Source organism: Mastigoproctus giganteus, chromosome 5 (genome assembly GCF_048544385.1).
Source record: "Mastigoproctus giganteus isolate SK-2022 chromosome 5, ASM4854438v1, whole genome shotgun sequence".
Taxonomy (NCBI): domain Eukaryota; kingdom Metazoa; phylum Arthropoda; class Arachnida; order Uropygi; family Thelyphonidae; genus Mastigoproctus; species Mastigoproctus giganteus.
The window spans coordinates 116,680,727-116,698,899 of record NC_143579.1 but is presented as its reverse complement, the minus strand read 5'-3'; the positions used below and the strand labels follow the sequence as shown (position 1 = coordinate 116,698,899).

At 39.4% G+C, this 18,173-nt stretch overlaps 1 protein-coding gene across 1 annotated transcript in view; it reads left to right on the top strand.

Moving 5' to 3' along the window:
* Positions 1–18,173, top strand: part of LOC150085656 (heparanase-like) — a 263,331-nt gene that overhangs the window by 118,196 nt on the left and 126,962 nt on the right. The window contains exon 5 of the mRNA XM_090374637.1: positions 2,829–2,985. Coding sequence (XP_090230763.1) covers positions 2,829–2,985 — 157 coding nt within the window. The remainder of the gene's footprint in view (positions 1–2,828; positions 2,986–18,173) is intronic.

Below are 18,173 nucleotides of genomic sequence, written 5' to 3'. Positions count from 1 at the left end.
GAGGCTTAAGTTGCACTGGCCAAAAAAATTTCCAAGTTGCCCTAAGAGAGAGAGAAGTAGAAAGGAATCACCAAGAAAGAGAAGAATAATGATATCCAGCTCTGGACTTACCCTGGGTATGCCAAGCCCATACTCACCAGATGTGAGCCTCTGGGGTTATGTTAGGTAGGAGAAAAATTGTGGTCAGAAATCGTGGCCAGTTGTTTTGGCAACAGACCAAAAGGCTTGATTGTGCTGTTTGTTCAGTGTTGGGTCCATTATTGTTTTCTGTATTTATAAATAATATTGATGATGGTATATCAAGCATAATGTCCAAGTTTGCAGATGATACAAAGGTTGGCAGGGTTGTCAAGCACACTACTGACACTATGCTGCTGCAACAGGATCTGGAAAGGTTGAGCAGATGGGTTGAGAGGTGGCAAATGAAGTTTAACATTGACAAATGTAAAGTATTACATATGGGAAACAGCAACCCCAGAGCAACATATCAACTCTGTGGTACTACACTGGCAGTGGTAGAGAATGAAAAGGACCTGGGGGTAATTGTGCAGGCAGATATGAAGTTCTCTGAGCAGTGCAGACGGGCTGCAAGAGTAGCTCATGGTGTCTTGTCAGTGATATACAGGAATTTTTCTAGCAGGAATAAGGAGGTGATTATTCCCTTGTATAAGGCAATGGTCAGGCCACACCTTGAGTACTGTATACAGGTCTGGAGGCCTCATTTCAAGAAGGATGTAGAGCTGCTGGAAAGAGTACTGAGAAGGGCAACAAGATTAGTGAATGCAACAAAGGGGTACCCTTACGAAGAAAGGCTTAAGTTTTGCAAATTACAGTGTCTGGAGACTAGGCACCAGCGAGGTGATCTGATAGAGGTGTATAAAGCCTTGAATGGTTTGATCATGCTCAGTGCTGATGGGATTCTTCCTCTTGCTCAGAATAATCACCTGAGAGGGCATAAATTCAAATTGAGGAAAGACAGATGTAGGATAGATGTGTGGAAATTTTCCTTTAGCCAGTGGGTAGCTGGTTGGTGGAACAGACTTCCATCCCTTGTCATGGAAGTTGATAGCTTAAATAAATTTAAGGTTCAGCTAGACAGGTATTTCGAACGAATGGAAGGGTGAAGTGGAAGTGGGGTTTTTTTTTTTTTTTTTTGGCTGATGCTGCATAAGCTTGCTTTCTTCATATGCCTGGACTAATGCTAATGTTCATTACTTAGAAATTTTCTGAAATTCAAACCTTTCTTCACTCCGTTCATGGTTCTTTTCCTTTTTGTGTACATATGTATGGCTGTACTGATTTAATATCATGAATGTTTCTGACTGTTTTTTGTCTTACACACAGCTTTAAATGATGAGTTTAGAATAGTTATAAAATAAAGTCTGCCTAACAAATTACAGATTGAAGTTTTCTATCATATATAAAAAGAGAAATAGAAATACCTGAGGAGAAGTACTTGCAGAATGGGAAATTCAGCACTGATCCTTTTGTCTTCAGAGAGGAAGCTACATGGCCCAGCAATGAGCATATATAGTGTAGCTACATCCACATAAATAAATAAATTTTTTTTGTTTATACTCCAACAAAAATAACAAACAACAAACATAACCAACCAACAACCATTCTTGTCAGGTATTTCTGTTTTTTTTTTTTTTTTTTTGTATATGATACACAACTTTCAGCTGGTAAATGAGAAACATATCATCTCACTGGTGTTTTGGAGTTATTCTCTTCTGAAATTTCTTCCACTCATTCTGTGTACTTTTATTTCCTTAAAATTCTTGTCAGACTAAGTTGACAAAGAGAGAGAAAATTTTTCCTTACTTTTTCAAGTTTCATTCCTTGTTTGGTTGGCATTGGCAAGAATTTTATATGTATCTTATTTCTCCACCTTGATAAATGGCTTTTGTGGTTTATTCTTTGTTGTATTTATGTGCAGTTTTCTTGATACTATTATATTCCCAGTGCCATTCATTATTAAATTATGATACAAATTGTAAACGATATAATTTTTGTTATAGCCTACTTGTAATAATTAAGTCACCAACATAAACTGAGAAAAACATATTAACACTGTTAGAGACCTGAATAGTAATTTGACCATTAATTTTATTAATAGGCCCTCACCGAAAAACTGCACCACTAACAGATTAAAAAATACTTTAGTGAACATAAATTGAATTGGAAATATCATTATCACATCATGTGTTTTGACCAGGACTATGCCACCTAACTCTGGAGCGAGTTGCCAACTATGATGGTTGGTCACTACTGAAATTCAAAACAGTTTCCCTTAAGAAGGAGTTTTGTTCTCATATGATGACATTTCTTCTGAGCTCCACCATATTAACTTTTTGTTCTGCTTTTAAGTGTTGGTTCTCTGATGATTGTAAATATCTTTAAACCGATACATATATGGTGGAGTATATTTGGAAGACCATACATACATACATACTCCACCATACATATATGGTGGAGTATATTTGGAAGAAATCACATCTTTTTAAAAAAAAATGTGATTTCTTCCAAATTATTTCAGAGTGATAAAAAAAAAAAAAAAACTCAGAAGATAAAAATATTCCTTTTTGAAAGGAGATCAGGTTAGCCAATTACTTATTTCTGTAACGATAAACGTGTATCCAGATGACCTTATGGTTTGTTTTGTTGCCGTCCACATACATTTTGTGTTATATGTGTTATGCTGGATAAAATCTCAGCAATTTTTTCCAGCATAACATTATTTTTTATTCTACACTTTATTTACATCTATTGCACATCTTTTTTTAAGTTAAATTTTTCAATTCATCTTTACTCTTCATTCATTTTAGAATTAAATTCAAATAAGCAGATTAGTGGAAAGCAGCTTGGCAAGGATTATGTTGATCTGTATTATTTGCTTCGTAGTTTCCATTCAACACAGTCAAGCTCCTTGGTTGGACCTGCTATTTCAAGTAGACATCAGTCATCATTGATCTTTCTTAACAAGTAAGGACCCTTGCAAAGAGATAGCTTATAATTTTTATCTTTTATTTCTCATTATTGCTATAAAATAAGACCTGCAAATATATCCCATATGCATTAACTTCAGGATTATTATTTTTGTGCTTTATTAGTGATAGATCAAAAATGCCATTTCAGAAAAAAAAAATTGATTGGATTGGTGCAATTTGATTATTCCTTCAGCTGAATATTAAAAAAGATTTGTAAATAGCCTTTATAGATTGATCTATATAAAAATGTTAAAATAACTTTCAGGAGCTTCAGTCTTAAAAAAAAGATAAAAGCTTTAATAATAGTAGGACTTGCATACTTTTGCTATATAGCTAGTTGATTGGTTGGTGATTTTTTTGCTTATGAACTATGGTCCTACTGCTTTGTTTTGTAGTTCAAAGGATTTATTGTGTGTTATGTTTGTAGAAGTGAGTGTTTGCTGGCCAAATTACTTGTTGTGCATACTGATAAACTTGAAATGCCTTCATTTAAGAAACTAAAATAAATATAATACAAAACACAAAACAGGTTCTGTGCATGCTTATGTCATTGCATGTATATGTACTCAATGGAAGAGAATGACAATGATGTGTTTCATAGAAAAAGTAGTGCATCTGGAGCTGATCCAGTTTCTCCAAACTTGTTAATCAACTGAACTGTGTAGCAATGTGGTATATCAATTTTGGGATACATGCCCCCAAATTTCTGTTCGATTTATTCTGTATAATCACTCACCTCTACAATGAAATATGTTCCACCAAAAACATGCACCTGCATTCAAGCAGCTCACTATTTATGATACAACTGGTTGAAGGACAGTGAGGTTACTAGAGAGTTGGAGAAAAGTTGGTCTATATGTCACCTAAAATGTGTGCGGTAGAAAAATCCTACTCTGTAGGATTTTCTACCTTTTAGCACAGTGCAACTACAGGTGCACAGAAACTTTTTGCCCACTCTGTGAATGCAGAGGATCTTGTTGTTGTTGTTGTTATTATTATTATTAAAAAATAAAATTTTCTCCTTTATGGGTTTTTTTTTCCTGCCCCATAATGGGTACTGGTACCAAGTGCATGGGGTGGTAGGTTGTGTCCAGTTACTAATTATTATTGTTATTATTACTGTTGGCCGAGGAACTCTTACCATCCTACAGGTGTTCAGTGTCACGGCTTTCTGGAGTTCCATGTATGTGTTCTCTGGGAGGTATATTGCTGCTAGGTTCTTATGGAAGCTCTTTGGCACCATGCTGTTGGTTGGCATGGTGATTGGGATGGTCATTACTTGTTCCATATGCCACATATCTTTGGTTTCCTGTCTTAAGTCTGAGTACTTCCTGATCTTTTCCTTGTACATTTTCTAGAGGTTTCTGGTGTTGGGCACCGCTAAGTCAATCAGGTAGGTAGCCATTTCCTTCTTGTCAATGGATGTTATGTCTCGTTAATTGTGCAGATCATCTTGTCTGTTATTATGGCACAGTCCCAGTACAGTCTGTGAGTAGGGTTCTCTAGTACAGCCTGAGACTTGTACTTGTAGTACAGTAAACTTTTTTTGATCAGCTGGTATTTTTATGCTGCTTCTGATGAATTATTCTGATTGGATTTTTGACAATATTTTTTTTCTGTGGTTAGGCAGTAAAGTTAAATAAGAACATATTAATATTTTAAAGCATTATGGTATAGTTTAGGGCTAAAGCCTCAGGTTAAGTAAGTAGTTTAACTAATGTACAAGTTAGTGCATTTGCATCGTTTCTGTACATAGCCAACTACATAAGTAGTTATAAATTGGCATCATTAAGTATATCTCATACTGTGAATACCTTCACAACGAGTTGCCATGATATTGCACTACCTCGAATAAGTAACACTTCGCCATAGGAGAGAGGCCTCCATAGCTGAGTGGTCAGGAGCGGGAGTGCAGTAGCACACGCTCTTTGAATCGACCAGGGTTCAAGTCCCTGACTACTAAATACGGTCGATCTGCCAACCCGCACTGGACCAGCCTAGTAGATTATGTTCCATTTCCCTCAACATGAATTGAGGAGGCTTCCATCCTGCAGTGGGTTGATGATGGCTGCAGTTTACCTTTTTTTTACCACCATAGGAGAAGACTATTGTTACTTATTCTCAGCGGATTGAAATTGTTACTTATTCTCAGCGGATTGAAATTGTTACTTATTCTCAGCAGATTGAAATTGTTACTTATTCTCAATCTGCTGAGAATAAGTAACAATAGTCTTCTCCTATGGTGAAGCGTTAATTATTTGAGGTAGTGCAATATCATGGCAACTCGTTGTTAAGGTATTCACAATATGAGATATACAGGGTGTTCGGAAAGTCATTGTGCACTTTTCTAATCATATTTTGTTTATATTTCAGATTTTGATCCCAATATGGTTTTAATAACTGAAGAACGTATATGGCTCGTCGAACACGTATTCCGAGAATGTGGTAGATACACAGATGTGGTGCGACAGCGATTTGCTGACAAATTCCCAGATACACCTGTTCCACATCAAAATACAGTTCGTAAACTTGTCGATAAGTTTTGGGAAACAGGAGCAGTGGATGATGTCAAACGCTGCAGAAAGCCAGAAAAGCTATCGGAGGAGAAACTGTTGGATATTTCTGACAGTTTGCTGCAGAGTCCATCAAGATCATTACGAAAGTTAGCTCAGCAGCATGATATTGGTCTGGGAACTGCTCATAAAGCCATCAGAAAAAAATTAAAGCTCTTCCCATACAAAATAATGGCAGTACATGAACTGAAAGCAAATGATCATGAAAAACGAATACGCTATTGCAGATGGTTTAACCGATTTATCAAAGAGAATACAGCTAATGTGTTGGATGTGACCTTTTTCACAGACAAAGCATGGTTCCATCTCTCGGGTTATGGTAATTCACAAAATTCAAGATTGTGGTCATCCAATAATCCTCACACTTTGCACGAAACACCCCTACATGATTTCAAGGTTGGTGTGTGGGTTGCGATTTCCAGACGTCAAATTGTTGGCCCTATTTTCTTTATGAACACAATAAACAGCGACTGTTATTGTTTGGAGATTCTTCACACCTTCATCGGTCAGATGACAAGTGATGAAATCAATTTCTCATGGTTTCAACAGGATGGTGCTACTGCCCACACATCTCACAGATGTATGCAGTTATTAAAGGAATGTTTTGGAGACTGCATTATTTCGACAGACGTGTGGCCCTCACACTCAACTGATCTAAATCCACCAGACTTTTATCTATGGGGAGCAACAAAATCTGCAGTGTATCGAGCTTGTCCGCACACGCTGGATGACTTGAAAGCAGCGATAACAGCATTCATTCAGTCTATTTCGAGCAAGCAACTGATAGTGGTGTTTAGAAACAAAATAAGAAGGATCCAAGGCTGTATTGATGCTAAGGGGGGGTCACTTTCAACATTGTTTATAATTGTCATTCATATTTATCTCCTGTATTCTATATTGAAACACGTCTGTTAATAAATATATAAGTGCACAGTGACTTTCTGAACACCCTGTACTTAATGATGCCAATTTATAACTACTTATGTAGTTGGCTATGTACAGAAATTATGCAAATGCACTAACTTGTACATTATTTTAAAGCATTTATGTAGAGATTTTTAATTTTTACAAAATTTCAAACTTCCACAGAAAAACTCACTCCACAGAGCCTACTGCTACAAAAATTCACTGCAAGTAACCCACCTACATGTAGCAGACTTATTGATGAAAAGGCTAAAATAAACACTGTTGTGTTTGGGACGCCATTGTTAATGCCATGTTATGTCAGGCAGCTGGGTATGTTCTTGCTGTTTGTACATAGTCCATATCTAAATATTTTATTGATTCATACAACATGTATATCCCTCACCTTTTCATTTATCTGCTGAGTGTATCATGAATGGTGAAACTAATAGAACAAATTTAACTGTGAAAAGATCTAAACCTCCCAAAGACTTCTTCACTCATTTCACAAATATACATGGTCTCAGTTCTGATCTCATTGGTGTCCATTTCTATCTACAGTCTGCCAAGTCCCACATACTTTTTTTGTTAGAGTTACAATTACTGGTTGCATCAACCACTACTCATCTCATTTGCCCTGACTATTCACTCTGTAATTCCTTTTTCTTCAAAAGTGGTACTTTTGAAGATGTTCATTCTTTATTCCTTGTGTAAGACTTCCTAATTTTGGATCTCTTCTTTTTGATCTCCTCTGGCTTAAAATATCTCTGCCCCATTTTGTTAAATTTATCTGTTGCTTTTACCATTCTCCCAATCCACTAATCTCATGGAACCCTTTGACTTTCTTTCTTTGAACTAAACTTTCTACAGTCTAACTTTCTTTGGTGATTTTAATGTTCACAATTGCAGTTAGTTTCTCCTTTCTAGCTACACAGATTTGGCTGATCAAGGTGTTGAGGTTTTTACAATTACTGATGACCCCACACAGGTTGTTTATTTACATTCTAGAATACCAGACAGTCTGAACCACACACCCGCTGATCTTGATCATTTTCTGACTGACATCCCCTCAAAATGCATGGTTCAAAGTTAGTGGTTCTCTGGGCACAACAGATCACAACTTAGTTATGGTATTTTCTCCAAGCTCTCTCTCTCTCTCTCTCTCTCTCTCTCTCTCTCTCTCCCTCCCTCCCTCCCTCCCTCCCTCCCTCCCATCCCTAGAGCCATTTTCAGCCTTGAGTTCTACATCTTTATGGGAATGTGATATAGGATGATTAATGTGCTTCCTGTTCTTCTCTTCTTGGTTGAATTACTGTTTTTTAATCTCCTTACTCCAGTGTTTTGAGTTGCATCAGAATGTATTCTTGGTCTTCTACTAAAGTTATTGGCCGCAGGTTCTGTCCATTTCTATCTTATCCTCAGCTAAAGGCTGAGCTGACTTACAAGCACCCTATTTTTCTTTCTATCTCTTGTATCGAGAATCTTGGTAAAACACCTCCTATACCTAGTACACCCCACTCAGTGTCTCCCATGATCTTCCAACAGAAGAATGTTAGACTTTTCAAAACAGGCTAGATGCCAAAAATAGTCTAGGTCCTCATGACATTTCTACACTTGTTCTCAAACCCTAGAGTTGAATTACATAAATGTTGATAATCCTGTTCAGTTTGCTGACAAGTCCATTAGATATTTTGCATCTATGTTTACGCATGAGGAATATTTTATGGAGGTGTGGATGCCAGAAATATATCAAATTAAAGAGACCTGGTGTAAATGAAATCGTTGAAAGTAGGCAGCAAAGAAGAACAGCAAATCTTTAACTGTAATTATTCTGGAATGAGAGCATACTTGGATTTATGGGAGGTTCATATGGACTGAAAATATGTGAATATATATTCCCAGTTCTCAAAGGGGAACAAAGGTGAAGTGAGTAACTTGTGGGTAAATTCTGTTCCAGGGTAAATATTGGGGTTACTGATTAAAGAAGTAATGCAGGGCCATCTAGACAGGAATGGAGTTATATGGCTGCCCTGGCAGGACTTTTTTAAGGGGTAATTTTGTCTGATCAATCTGATTGGATACTGTGATGCAGTAACAAAAAAACTGGATGTAAACAATAATTTTGACATCATAGGCTTATATTTCAGAAAAGCTTATGATACTTTTGATACAAATTGGAACATTGTGGCATTAGGCATAGTAACTGCTAGATAAATGGATGGTGGTTATTGTTGTTATTATTTGGTTTTTAGGAGCATTAGCAACTAAGGCCATATTGCTCAGGGATATGCGGTGGTCATTCTCTGACCTTTCCGCATCCTCCATATTTGGTGGTGACGGGCTCGAACCCCAGTCTAATCAAGAAGCGTGTGCTACGCACTGCTGCTCCTTCCCACCTGGCTGCGGAGGCACATAAATGGATGGTTGAGCTGGAGAAGACAGAGAGTGGTTATCAATGAGCACTGCTCTTCTTGGACGACATTTTAAGTGGATTTAGTGCTATATTCAATGCTGGGCCCATCATTGTTTTCAGCATTTATTAATGATATTGATGAAGGCATAGGTCTAAATTTGCAGATGATAAAAAAGGTTGGCAAGGTGATTAGTGACAGTAATCAGGGTATGCTAGTGCAACTGCATGGAAAAATTAGGCAGATGAGTTGAGAAATGGGAGTTGAAGTTTAACATTGAGAAATGCAAGATAATGCATATTGATATCAATAATCTCAGAATAATATATGGACTGTGTAGATAAAACACTGGGAATAGTGGAGAAAAAAAATACCTAGGGATATTTGTACAGTTAGACATAAGGCAGACAGAGATGAGGAATATATTATGCAAAAAGGATAGGTGGAACAGGACCAGGCTATATTATATCTGCCAGGGGCAAATGTTGATGATGCTGTAGGGCAGATATCATCTCTTAAGGGCACAAAAGGTGATATTATTGTGCATGTTGGCACTAATGACCTCAAGATTAAGCGATCTGCAGATTTACTTAACAAGTACAGATCAATGACAGAAAAAAGTCACGAGTTAGGGTTAAATTTGAATGTCTGCAGTTCTGCCCGGACATGATAGGAGGGAGTATGTGATGAGAGCCTTGTCAATCAGTTCAGCCCTGGAGAGATTGTGCACGGCTCATGGGGTAAAATTTTTTTCAGCGTGGTCTGTGCTTGCTAACAGGAGAGACTGCTTCCAAAGGGATTGGATACACTTAAATCGAAAAAATGCAAGAATATTTGCTGATGCTATCGAGGCAGTGTAAGGTGGTTAGGAAAACTGCTAGATTAGTGGGGGGGGATTCACAGACTAAAAGACTAATGGTAGCCACAGGCAGGAGCAAAGTGATTTTTGCATTGCTTCTATTGTAATGAGCAGCAGCCTAGAGAGCAAGTTGCTGAGAACTTCAAGGGCTGCTGGGAGTCATCATGGAACAAGTAAATACATGGGCTGTGTTAGAATAACTAAGAGTAAGAACAAGTGCATGTATACTTGCATGTATACTAATGCTAGAAGTATAGTAAATAAAGTTGATGAATTTGAAGTGCTCAAGGCATCAAAGGCAGATATTGTTGGGATATCAGAGACATGGTGTCACACCATGACACCATAAGCAAGGCAGAATTGGAATTTAGGGACTACAATGTGTACAGGGAGGATAGACAGGGTAAAAAGGGAGGAGGGGTTATGCAGTTTGTTAAGAAGCACATAAAATCTAAGGAAGTGCATCCAATTGGCATACATGAACATTGCATGTTCATGTATGTCAATTGGTTGTGCAATTTTCAGTCTGTTTGGTGTGACATAAACACTGGGAGAAGGAAAATCAGAGGAGTAGTTTCTAGGCCTAATGACTCTGATGAGTACAATGAACAGTGGTTCAGAGAAATAGAATGGGCCAGTAAACCAGAATGTTTTGTAATGGGGGATTTTCACTTTCCAGATATTGACTGGAACTTATGGGTTGGTCACTCTCAAGCTAGGAAGACTTTTATGAATTTATTGGAGGATTGTTTTCTACAGGAACATGTTCGAGAGACAACCAGAGGCAGTAATACCCTTGATCTGATTATCAGCAGTGATTATTCATGCATTAAGAATTTGCAGATAAAGGAGCTACTAGGTGATAGTGATCTCAGTGCACTGATGTGGGATTTACTTAAAGTCGTAACTACCATCAAGGGTAAAGGTAAGGGTCTTTGTTTTCATAAAGGTGACTACAGTGGGCTCAGACAATTTTTAAATTCTATAATGGGATCAACTGATCATGTTACCAATGGTGAATTCTAAATGGGAAGCCTTCAGGGACTTTATCTTGGAGGTTAATAGGAATACTGTTCAAGGTTCAAAGCCTAAATGGATGTCGGATGAATTAATGAGGCTCATGGCAGAGAAGAAAAATGCATGGGATGCATATAAATTATCAGGCAACACAGAAGCCTATGGCAGATATAAGCTTGTCTGTAATCAAGTCGCAAAGGAGGTTAGACAGGCGAAGGCAGATTACGAGAAATCTTTGGCAAATGACACAAAGAAAAACAGGAAAAAGAGTTCTTTACTTATGTAAACTCTAGAAGGAAGGGGATGAATCAGATTGGTCCACTTAACATAGACGGTTCGAGCATTGATGATCCTGCTCAAGCTGCTGATAAACTGAATGAGTATTTTGCATATACATTCACACATGAGGAGTTTTTTTTTTTTTTTTATGAAAACTCCAAACACGAAAGGTATCAAAACCTATAGTACTTAGTACCGTGCATGGGTACTTAGTACCGTGCATGGGGGGTGGGGGATGCCGGAAACTTTGCTCTAGAGACTAAACATGGGTTTCATCACTTCAAGCCTCCAATAAGCAAAGTGGTGGTACTTCACCGGTTGATGAAAGTCATCTACCACCTAAAAATTTTTATTCAAGGATGGGAATGCCAGAAGTTTATCAAACTCTAACAGTGAGCTAAGTGATTTTATAATAACTGAGAGCAAAGTGGAGGAGAAATTGTTGAAGTTAAACATAAAAAAGGCACCTGGGGCAGATGGAATCTATCCAGTTATAATGAAGGAGGCAGCAAGAGAAGTAAGCAAACCCTTAGCCATAAGTATGAGAGCATCCTTAGAGTCTGGAAATGTGTTCATTTCCAGTCCTCATGGACTGGAAATGAGCACATTTATCCCCAATCACAAAGGAGGTTCAAAGGGTGACACAAATAATTATAGACCTGTTAGTTTAATTTCTGTTCCGGGGAAACTAATGGAGTCACTGGTTAAAGAGGTGATACAGGATAACCTAGACAAGACAGCAGTAATCGCTCAGGCACAGCATGTGTTTGTTAAGGGGAAATCTTGTCTGACCAATTTGATTGGATACTACGATGTAGTCACAAAGGACCTGGATGTAGAAAATAATTTTGATATCATATATTTGGATTTCAGGAAAGCTTTTGATACTGTTGCACATGGAATGGAAGACTGCTGTACAAATTTAAGCAGTATGGCATTAAGCAAACTTACTGCAATGGATAAAGGGATGGCTGAGTGGGAGAATGCAGAGAGTGGTAATAAATGGACACTGCTCTACGTGGACTAATGTTATTAGCGGAACCCCCCAGGGTTCGGTACTGGGCCCATTGTTCTTTTGTGTATTTTTCAATGATATTGATGAAGCTATATCAGGCTTAATGTCCATGTTTGCAGATGATATAAAGGTAGACAGGGTTGTTAGTAAAGATGACAGTAAAGATAGTATACTGCTACAAAGGGATCTTGAAAAGTTAGGCAGACAGGCTGAAGTGGCAACTGAAGTTTAACATTGACAAATGTGGCCTCGAGTGCCAAGCGATTTATAGTGCAATTTTCTGTTGTTTTTCTAGGGCAAGTACTAGCTTTTTTCATAAACCCTGCTATGCTCACAATGTCACTGCTTTACTGGTAGCAATGTCACTGCTTTACCCGTAGAAACGTCACTGCTTTACCCGTAGAAATGTCACTTCTTTACCCATAGAAACATCACTGCTTCACCCGCTAGAAATGTTACTGCTAACCTCGCTTGCAACATTACTGCTACCTCCGCTATCAACATTACTGCCTTCTTATTTTCTGAGCACTTGGTCACTGGTTGGCACTGCTCCGACCTCCACATGGCATGGCCGGTAACCTGGGAGAAAGAAGCCCCCTCTCCCAGGGCAAAAAGCAGCAAAAATGGATTGCGACGAATATCCAAACAAAGGGAACACGATTTTAGTCTCTCGAAAAGTATGAGAACAGATTCTAGCAAATCAGAACCACCATCTTTTCTGATAATGCATTCATTATCAACTGAACCACTAATCAAATTGTTTTTTTTATGAAAACCCCAAACACGAGAGGTATTAGAACCTATAGTACTTAGTACCATGTTTGGGTTGGAGGTTGAGAAGACGAAAGAAGATATTTGTTGGCATTACACTTGAACTTCTGTAGACTGTAATTTTCAGGAAAAACGTACGAAGGAAGGTTGTTCCAGAAAATGGCAGTTGAATGAATAAACAAGGAAGATGAAAAGTTGGTTCTGTGAGTTTGAAGTTGGACAGTAAATTGATGTTGGCTGGTGGTGGCACATGTTCCGACTGTTTTGAAAGAGAGAGCAGGAATTATACAATCCAATTCAGAAGAACGGTGCCCATGGAAGTATCTGTAGAAGAGGCATACAGCAGAAACAGTACATCTATGAGACAGCGAGTGGAGAGACTCTGTTAGAGATTAGTCATTAATTAACCTAACTGCCCTTTTCTGAATGTAAGCTAGAATCCTGAGAGAGGTTTTCGGGGCACCACCCCAGATGTAGGAACAGTATTCCATGGTAGGGCAGATTTCTGATTTGTACAGAGTGAAGAGCTGTTTGTAAATAAAGAAAGAGAAAACCAAGTTTTTTAGATGCAGAGAAACCAATATTTTAATGTGCTTGTGCCAAGAGAGATTAGAAGTCAGGGTCATCCCCAAAAGAGATATATCATTTTGCCTAGAAAGCGGAGTGTCACCAAAGATAAGCATAGGACAGAAGAATCCTTTTTAGTATTAGTATTAGTAATGGCCGCCTGGTGGAAGAAAGCCTATGGCTTATGCTGCACCAGCTGAATAAAACAATGAAAAAAAAAACAAACTAATAATTAATAAAAGAAAAGGAAATTAAACCTATCATCCTATGCGTTTCCCTCACCCAAAGGAACTATCCAGATGACCTTTGAATTTCCACAAACTGTCAGCCTCTACCACCCATGTATGCAACTTATTCCAGTAATTTATAACTTCCTGGTTAAAATAAAGCTTCCTGCAGTCAAATCTAAACATCTCCCCTCCTCGTAACTTAAATTTATGAACTGTAACTTGAACCCTAGTTCTAGCATCATTTGTAATCCTGAAAATTTCGTTCTCATTCATTTTACTGATGCCTCTCAGAGCCTTAAACACCTCAATCAAATCTCGTCTAAGGTGTCTAGTTTCCAAACTCTGCAACCCACATATTCGAAGTCTTTCTTCATAATGACGCTCTTTTGTGGATCTCACCAAGTGAGTTACCCGTCTTTGCACCTTTTCAAGAAGCTCGATGCCTTTCTTTAGGTGCGGTCCCCATACTTGAACACAGTATTCCAAGTGCGGTCTAACAAAAGCCTTATATAATGGGATTATCATGTCCATATCTCTACTTGCAAAAGTTCGATAGATCATCAATAGGACATTATGGGCCTTCCTTGCAACCTGTTTACAATGCTCAGAGAATTTCATGTTTGACCGTATCGTAACACCAAAGTCCCTTTCCTCCAGTACTGGGTTTAGTTGAACTCCATCAAGTGAATAAGTTATTTTGGGATTACTGTTTCCCAGGTGTAATACCTTACACCTTGTTGGATTAAAGCATAGCTGCCATTTTTCTGACCATTCCTGAAGTCTAGGTCTCTCTGAAGAAGCTCAGCTTGACAGTGATGATTAACTACTCTACCAATTTTAACATCATCTGCAAATTTAGACATCACGCACTCTATCCTTTCATCAATGTCGTTTATGAAAATTAAAAACAACGGTGGTCCTAATACTGATCCTTGGGGAACCACACTTCTTACATCAACTCAATCTGAGGAATAGCCATTTATCACAACCCTCTGCCTCCTGCCCTGAAGCCATCCAGCTATCCACCTAAGGATTTTCCCAGTGATTCCAACCTGTTCCAGCTTATAAAGCAACCGCTCATGTGAGACTGAGTAAAAAGATTTGCTGAAATCTAAATACACAATGTCGAAATTATTCCCTAAAACCAGCTCATGAGTGACACTTTCAAAATAGCGAACCAGATTTCATAAACATGATTTTCCCTTTACAAAACCATGCTGGTATCCTTGAGAATTTCAATTCTATTTAAATGATCCTGAATTCCATCCTTGATCATTGCTTCCATGATTTTCCCTACCACTGAAGTCAGACTGGCAGGTCGATAATTTCCCCCTTCACTCTTACAACCACCCTTATGTATGGAAGATACATTGGCACTTTTCCAATCCAATGGAATCTCCCCAGAGTCTAGTGATGCTCGCATAATTAGCCTCAATGGTTCAATGCACTCACTTTTTGCGAGATATAAGACAAGACTGAGTTTTAGGATTGAAACCAATTAAGTTGTCTTTGTACCTCTGGAGAATTACCTGAAGATTGGCATTTAAGGAATTAGTAGCAGATATTCGAGAGTTGAAGCTGATTGACCAGGACAAGGTTTCTCAAAATGGAAAGTGGAATGCAATGTGCTATCCTCGGCAAAACTATGGATAGGATTTCCAGTCAATGCAAGAAGATCATTAATATACAAGAGGAAAAGAGTGGGGGAAAGAACTGAACCTTGGGGGGACACTAGCATTAGTGGAGAAGTTAAAGACAGAGCGCCATCTACCATCACCCTCAGTGAGCGATCAGAGAGAAAACTGGATAACCAATTACTAAAAACAGTTGGCAAACCATGAGATGGAAGCTTGTTTAGAAGACCTTTATGCCAAACATGTCAAGAGCAACTACTTGTGTTTCACCGAACCTTTCCATTGAATTAGTCCATAAATGGGTAACATAGCCAGAATATCACCAGTGGATCGACACTGACGGAATCCATACTGGCGATCGTTGATCAGATGGAAGGTTTCTAGGTAGTTTAAAATTTGGTGGTTAATTGATTTCTCCATTACTTTAGAAAGAGTAGAAGTAATTGCAAAGGGACGATAATTGGATGGGAGGGATTTGCCACCCTTTTTAGGAACTGGCTAGATATGAGCAAATTTCCAAGCAGAAGGAAAAACACCTTTGGAATAAGAAAGTGAAAAAAGACGACAAAGAATAGGAGTAAGTTCGGGAGCACAGGTTTTGAGAACAAGTGGAGAAATACCATCGGGACCACGAGCTTTCTTAGCATCAAGATTCCCCTCGACGTGGGCACCTGTACATGGTGAGGGGGACCTCCCAGTGATGCTACTGGTTTGCCAGATTAGCATCACTGGGATCTAATGCCCATACCTTGGTTCCAGAGTTACATCGTTGGAATCCGGCGTGTGCAGCCGTCCGCAGCGACCCGTGGAATTTGGAAAGGGGGATCCTGGTAGTTGAGGGGCCCAGCCTTAATACACCACTTTGGCCCCTGCTTCGACACGACGGGTGGTCCCCGGACCAGCCCGACTGGAAGGCGGGTGGTTCTTACTACTAGGGTCAACTGCGTTCCAATAGGTCTCCCTCCCTTTGGTCCTGTGACGGGATCAAGGCTTATTGGAAACTTGGGTATGGTGCCTCTTAGCTAGCTAACTTTGCGTCCCATTCGTGTACGTAGTACCTGCTAGTTCACGAGTGGGCGTCCCCTCGTAGGGCTCTGTGGTGGGTGAGGTACTTAGGGCATCTGAAATTTTTATCTTACTCCTATGAGTAATTTAAATCCTTCTTCTTCTGGGGCCCCAACAAGGCCCCTACCTAATCGAGACAATGACATAGAAAATACCTCTGGAAAAAGAGCCAGGACTGAGGATACACCACCACCATCAGTGTCACCGCTTTTCCTCATTCTCCATTCCACCAGAGAGCAGGAAAGATGTCACCCTTCTTTATCCAGAAAGGATTAGAAGGGTTGGCAGGTTCACCAAAATCCGTTAAACGACTGCATTCTGGCATCCTTTTGGTTGAAGCCTCCAGCACAAAACAAGCTGAAAAAATCTTGAACTTTACATCCATAGGGGGAATACCTTTCACCGTAACCCCCCACAAAACTCTGAATTCTTCACGAGGTGTTATATCAGAGTGGGACCTTCTTCATGTTTCTGAAGAAGAGATCTGCTCCGAATTAAGAGACCAAGGAGTGACAGCTGTCAAGAGAATATCGATACGGAAGGATGGGAATCTCATCCCTACCCGAGTTCTTATCCTCACGTTCAACACCCCACGGCCTCCAAGTTCCATCAAGGCAGGCTATCTAAACTGCCCAGTAAGGATTTATATCCCAAGCCCACTGCAGTGTTTTAGATGCCAAAAATAGGGCCACTCACAAACATCTTGTTGTGGTAACCCTGCCTGTGCTCGATGTGGTGTTAAAGACCACAAGAGCAAGGAATGTTTAGCTCCAAAACCGACCTGTGTCAACTGCCAAGGAGAGCACCCCGCCTACTCTAGAGCATACCAGCAGTGGAAGGATGAAAAAGAAATCCAAAAATTGAAAACAGAGCTGAATATCTCCTACCCAGGGGCCAGAAAACGTATCTAACCAATAAATAGCGGGAAACCTTCATATGCTCAGAAGGTTTCTGCTAAGTGCAATATCGGGACACAAACTGAGATGACTGTACCTCTAAGAGAGTCATTCTCTCCGATTGCACGCTATTTATTGAGTTCACAAAAGCCCACCAAAAAAACACAATTGGCTGCCACTCCTATATCCGTACCTCCTAGTGCTCCACCACTACCAAAACCAAGTGGTAAAGAGCCAACAGTAATAACAGAAACAATGGATGTAGATAACAAGGAGGTACCCGATGAGTCAGACTTGGAACCCTTTGCGGAGGAAGAAATGGACACGGGACAGCGTCCATTCTTCCCCAAAAAAGATAAATCCAAGACTGACAAAAGTAAGCCCTCGGCACCTCGGAAGCCGCGTGATGGACCCACCAAGCCAAAATAATAGCTAAATTCCTACAACGGAATTGTCGTGGATTCCGGCGAAATACAGATGACATCAAGGCACTCCTGCAAAAGCACTAGCCAGTTTGCTTTTGCTTGCAGGATACTTATCTAAAGGCAAATGATAACCCCACCATGCATAACATAACATTTTTTCGTAAGGACAGAATTGCGGATGGTCCTGCTCATGGAGGAGTGGCTATCCTTGTGGGCAACCAGACCCCAGTTCAGCCCTTGCTAATTACAACTAGCATAGAGACTGTTGCAATTCGTCTTACAGTGGGATTTTTATTAGCTGTGTGCTCTATTTATTTGCCACCTGGGACTGACATCTCCCAGGAAGACCTTGATGATCTTGTAACGCAGTTGCCTCCCCCTTTCTTACTTCTCGGGGATTTTAATGTACATAACACCCTGTGGGGTAGTGCTAATATCAATGGAAGGGGACGAGTCATAGAGCGCATGCTAAATGACAATGACCTTTCCCTTCTAAATACTGGAACAAATACCTTCTTCCACATGCCTACCCATACTT